Source organism: Choloepus didactylus, chromosome 8 (assembly GCF_015220235.1).
Source record: "Choloepus didactylus isolate mChoDid1 chromosome 8, mChoDid1.pri, whole genome shotgun sequence".
In the NCBI taxonomy this organism is placed as follows: Eukaryota; Metazoa; Chordata; class Mammalia; order Pilosa; family Megalonychidae; genus Choloepus; species Choloepus didactylus.
In genome coordinates, this window is record NC_051314.1 from 28,129,650 (window position 1) to 28,135,649 (window position 6,000).

Below are 6,000 nucleotides of genomic sequence, written 5' to 3' on the forward strand. Positions count from 1 at the left end.
TGAAAAAAGCAACCAGAAGTACAACACAGACAAATGACTTTAGAAGAACGATGTTTTGTTGATTTGGTTGCAGCAAGGAATTCTCTAAACACACATAACAGTCATACTAATACTAAAGGGAAATTTTTTTCTTTCTTCCCTTTTTTTTTTTTTTTTTTTTAACAATTTTAGGCCCAGAAAAATGTGCTGACTCTTCACAGTTCTTTCATTCTGCTTGTGGAAATATGAACTGCTACAATTTGGGGGGGAAATAATCTGACATTTCTAGTAAAATTATAAACTGATGTTTATTCAGCTTTATTCTAATAGGGGGAAAAACATAAAACAACCTAAAATCCATCAATAGGGAATGGATGAAGTATATGTACTATATGTACTGTGGTCTATTTATGTGGTAACTAAAAAGAGTTTTATCTATATTGAACTAGAGTAATGTTGATGGTATACTCCAAAATGATAAACGCAAGACACATAGTGAAGTGTATGGTATGATTCCATTTTTCTTTAAAATAGAGATCTCTATAAACGTTCACATATATTTGGATGATCATGAAAGAGAAGTATGGAAGAAAATGTACACCACATTGTCAATATTGGTTTCCCTGGCAATGGGGGATAGGAGGGGCAAGATAATAGGCTTTTTCTAAGTTTAACACTATGTTGTTTAGCTTGTCAACCCAAGTATATATTACTTTGTACCGTGAAAAGTAAAACCAATAAATAGTTACCATATATGTGTAAATGTCTGTATATATGGATATATATACACGGAAAGAAAGAGCACAAATACACAAGTACACACATAAACAGTATGCCAAATCTTCTACCTCAAAAAAAAAAAAACTCCTTAAATTCTGCTTTGGAAATCTTTAAAAATAAATTAGAAATTAAAATAATAGTTAGGCAGCGTAGAGAAGAAGAAAGAGAATCCCATTCAATTTTGTTCATTGCCCCTTAAGGGAGAAGGGAAATACTGAACAGTTGAAAACATAAATGTAGGTGGCCTTCTTGACTAGTGTTGGACTGTGCAATGTGACTTTGTAGCTCCTCCCTCCAAGAGACAGAATCCACTTCCTCACCCTTTGAATTTGGCCTGTCCTTGTGACTTGCTTTGACAATAATGTGTAATAGAAGAGACAGTGTGACTTCCAAGGCTAGGCTCAAAGACGTCTGGTAGTTTCTGCTTTCGTTCTCTTGAAAGAAGCCTGGCCTAGCTTTTGGAGAATAAAAGGTCATGAGAACCAAGGCCAATGAGCCTCAACCAACTGCCATACATATGACTGTGGCCATTTTGGACCCTCTGGCCCAGGATCCTATCCTAGGCTCTTTGCTCTGCTAACTTAACACTCTAACCCTTGGTACTTTCAATCTCTCCTGTGGCTTAAACTTTAAACCATATGCTGAATCCCAAATCTGTAATTCTACCTCCAATGTTTCCTGCATTCCAGATCCATATATCTAACTATCTTCTGGACACCATCGTTTGAATGGCCAAAAGAACACCGAACTCAATAAGCCCCAAAAGGAACTACTTATCTTTCCACTACAACCCTGTGCTCCTCTTCCTATAAATCTATCTTGGCAAAAGACATCCCCAACCACCCAGTTACTGGAACCAAAAACCTTGACCATATTCCCTTCCTCCCTGTATATTCAGCAAGTCACAAGTCCTATTCATTCTACTTCCTCAATATCTCTGGAATCTTTCCTCTTCTCTCCATCTTTACTGCCCCTACTATAATCATTTCTTACTTGGATGACTCTCAGATCTTCACAACTGGTTTCCCTGACCGCAGTCCTGCTCTTTCCTCCACACCAAAGCCAGAGAGATCCAAAACTTTAACCCAATCATGTCACTCCTCTACTTAACAATCCTGGAAAGATACCCCATAGCTTAAGGATAAAATCCAAATCTCTTGGCTTCACATATGCAGCCCTTTGTGATCCTTGTCTATCTCTCCAGCTTTACCTCTCATCAACTCTTCCCTTTCCCATGCCAGCCACCATCAAAACACACACACACACCCTATGTTCACTTGTAAATACACAAATTGCTTTGCAATTTCTTGAATGTAATATACACTCTCTAGTCCTTCTGCCTTAATAAAGGCTTATCTGTCACCATACAACAGCCTTTCTTGTCCTCTTTGCCATGCTAAAACCTATGCAACCAATAAGACTCAATTCAAGCGTCACCTGCTAGATCACTTTGACATCCCATCCAATATCCCCAAGGAATTTAGGTTAGACTCCCTTCATATGAGTTCCCAAAGCATTAAGCATTTATCTAAATAACTGCACTTAAACCATACTGAACTGTGTGAACATTAGAGACAATGTATTCAAAAGGACAGTGAACAGAGCCTGACTAGATCCAAGTGAAGAATAGTAAGAACTGAGGATAAATACTTAATTTAAAGGCGTATTACACAGAACTTTAAAAGGTTGGCAGAGGAATATTGACTTCATGCAGGAAAAAGATTTCTGACTAGAGGGGTAACCCAGAGTGTGGTTAGAACTGGAAAAAAAATTAGGTAGTCTAGCCCCTTTCTTTTTGTAGGGAAGAAATGAAGCCCCAGAAAACTAACTGGCTCAAAGTCAAGTTAAAATTATAGCTGCAAGAATATGGGTCTGTAGCAGTGTTCAGAATGCACATGGAAAGGGAGAGGCTGGAATCACAGAAACCTGCTGAGAATCAAGTCAAGTAATGGTCTGACACTATCCTATAGAATCTTCTGCAATGATGGAAATGTTTCATATCTCCATTTGTCCAACTGGTAGCAAATAGCCACATGTGACTATTAAGTACTTGAATCTTTAAATTTAATTTAATCCTAATTTTCCACATGTGGCTTACTGTATTGGACAGCACAGTTATAACAAACACATTTCACACTCAAAAAAGGAAGGACTTGAAAAACAATTCACTTCTACTAATAGTGAGAAAATAAAAAACAATTATCAATACTTGAAGATTTGGTTCACATTCTTACCTCATCATAGCTTGCGATTCTATCAATCCGATGAATAATATCAATATTCACATTCCCCAGTCGTTCAGCAAATGTAAGGAACTGGAGGGAAAGCACATTTAAAATATATTATCGTTTAATAATTATCAAACCTTGACTATCTTTTTGAGGGCTATATGTGGACAATCTCCTTTTGAAGTGTGGAAAGTTTATAGCTTCAGTCCTCAACTTCTGAATACTTTAATAAACGCCTTCATTTACTAGCATTACAAAAAATGGTATGTTTCGCTTGTTATAATGATTAATTTTGGACTTGTTTTTCTATCAATCATAAAATCAGTGGACAAAAATGATAAATCTCTAGGGATAAGAGAAAACCCAAACTGAAAGATATAAAGCCTTAAGCAAATGCATGAGTTCCTATTCAATGACAAAGAATAGTTCTACAAATGTTTGCATAACTTCTTCCAGTTATGCCTTTTCATACACAATTTCCACACTGGACTGTAGCGAACCTAGGTGAACGCCGGAGATGTGGCCCCGTTAAATCTGCTATTAGGCTTCATAACCCGTTACAAGAACAGGGATTTGGCTAAGTCGGTCCCAAAACAGCGGTTTTAAACTTGTACAAACTAAAAACTGTGTGGCAACGAAGTCCTGGACAGAAACTATCAAGAGGCAAACAGAGAAAGTGCTGTAGTTCTCTTCAGCTAGAAATCACTCACCTCCTCCCGCCGGCCCGCCCACCAATTCGGTCTTCAAAGGTCAAAAAGCAGGGAAAAAATAGGCCCTAAGCACTCTGCCTGTGTTAAAGAATTTAACCCTGGACGGAAGGGACTATGCACGGAAATCGGCCGCCCAAGAAACTTGACAGGTCAACCATACCCACCCCTTGTCTGAGACACCCAGAGAGTCTCCCTCTTTCGCCGAAGCCTCCGGACAAGCGACTCACAGTTGACCCAGAACTCTGCAGCCCCAGGAGTCCCGCTCAAAGCTAGTCCCACAGGTAAGGCAGCGGGAACCGGCACATCCCGACCCAAGCTCTCTAGCTCACCCGGTACGTGTTCTCGGTCTTGTGAGAAACGGGCTTTGTCTTCATAGCTTTAGAGGGGCAGCAGCCCGCGAAGGGCTCGGCAAAGGTCGAAGCGCTGTAGCCGACTGTAGGGAAAGGAAACTGGCTCACACACTTGCACTCTCCGCTCCACAGATGCCGAGACTCTTTCTCACGTGCGGCATAAACTCCTGGGCGCGGCCATGTTGGAGACCCAAATGAGCCTGAGCTGGTCACGTGGGCGGAAGACGCGTACGGAGCAGGCGCACCCTCCCCACGGAGACGGCGGGAGGGGAGGAGGGGAGGAGAGGAGGAGGGGCTAGCGAAGTGGGTATGTGGGTTTGAAGATCTTTGAACACCAATCAGGAAAGGCTTATAAGAAAAATGCGTATCTTTATTATAAAAGAGAGCAAGTCTGTCACCATTATCAGCTAACGCCATAATCCCTGCACCGTGCAAAGCTTTTTACGTTCATAATTTTACAGTAAAATAGCACATTGTGAACGCTAGATAATTATAAATGAAATATATATTAGTAAGCCCCTTTGACACACGGGGAAATGAAGGCTGTGCAGCTGGTAAGTGACGGCCTGAGAGAGGTCACTTTTTCTCCAAAATCTTAACCATTACACTCTAAATAAAATTGGACAATAGAAAAGGAGTAAAAAGAACAACAAAAAAATCTTATAATTTCATCATTCTTACACAACCATTGTTAACATTTTGGTGGTCTTCCTACCACTCTAATGGTCTATACATAACATGGTTAAAGCATAATTGTACAAACTATTGTGTGTATGTATTTTTCACTTAACATTTATTCATTCAACAAATATTTTGGGTACTTATTATGGGCCTGGCACTGTTTGGGGAGCTGAACAAAACAGGCAATAATGGTATTAACAATAATAATTCGCTTTGGAAATATTTAGTCTGAGGGGTTTACATCTTAGATTGACAAAGAGAGAAGTTAAGTAGGTGTTTGGGTACAAGTAATTGGATACATTGGCACCTGGAGCTTAGTGTAGCCTCAGAGCTGGAGGTGAGACTTGGGGAATTATCTCAAGCATGGAGTATTTAAAGCCATGGAACTGTATGAGATCACCTAGGGAGACGGTGATGGAAAGGAAGATAAAGGAGAGAAGAGAACCCAGGCTGAAATCTGGAGTGTTCAAACATTTAGGAGTAGCCAGGATGGCAACTGGGAAAGAGAGCCAGTGATATGGAAACTGGCTAATCGTAACATGCAATCAAAGCAAAGGAAGGTGTTGCAAAGCAGAGCAAATGGCCAACTATTGTATGTTGAAAGCTAAAGACAGGAAAGCAGCTGTTCCATGGGATAAGATAAAGGTCACTGGTGACCCTGACAAATATAGTCTGTGGATCAGAGGTAAAGAAGTAAAGGAGACATAACACTTCAAATTGCTGTTATTGGCATTACAGCATCAATATTTTCTATCTCATCATGGGGTTTATGTAAATATTTTTAATGGCTCCATAGCATTTATGGGTTTTATTTTAAATAAAATACTGAAGTGCCAATGTTTGGCTTTCATAGGCTAATAATTGGCCTTTTTTCTTGATGGTGTTCTTAGCCTTTTTGGGGAGTCTAGAAAGCTGTAGACCTCTCCCCAGAAAAATGCAGGTAAGCTCCTTCACGCTGAAATGTGAAGTGAGGGTAGAAACCCCATATCCTAACCAATGTTTCTAATGCCCAAATCACACCCATATAATTATGCATTTTTCCATCTTTGTTGTTTATTTTTGGAGTTACATGGGCCATAGGGAGGTATAGTGGTCTGAATGGTGGTCCCAAACATATCAGGGCCTAATGCCTGGAAATGTTGCCTTATTGGGAAAAAGGGACTTTGCAGATATGATTATGTTAAGTATCTTGAGATGGGGAGATTATCCTGAGTTCTCCAGGTGGGTCCTAAGTGCCATCACAAGTGTCCTTATAATAAAGAAGCAGAGGGA

General features: G+C 39.9%; 1 protein-coding gene across 2 annotated transcripts in view; it reads right to left on the reverse strand.

Annotated features, from left to right (window-relative positions):
• UTP20 (UTP20 small subunit processome component) overlaps positions 1-4,227 on the reverse strand; it is a 116,845-nt gene extending 112,618 nt beyond the window's left edge. For both annotated transcript variants that reach the window (XM_037846286.1, XM_037846285.1), the window contains exons 1-2: positions 4,027-4,227; positions 2,994-3,074 (exon numbers count right to left, since the gene is read on the reverse strand). In XM_037846286.1, the coding sequence (XP_037702214.1) occupies positions 2,994-3,074; positions 4,027-4,071 (126 nt within the window). In that variant the 5' untranslated portion in view covers positions 4,072-4,227. The remainder of the gene's footprint in view (positions 1-2,993; positions 3,075-4,026) is intronic.
• Between the last annotated feature and the right edge of the window lie 1,773 nt (positions 4,228-6,000).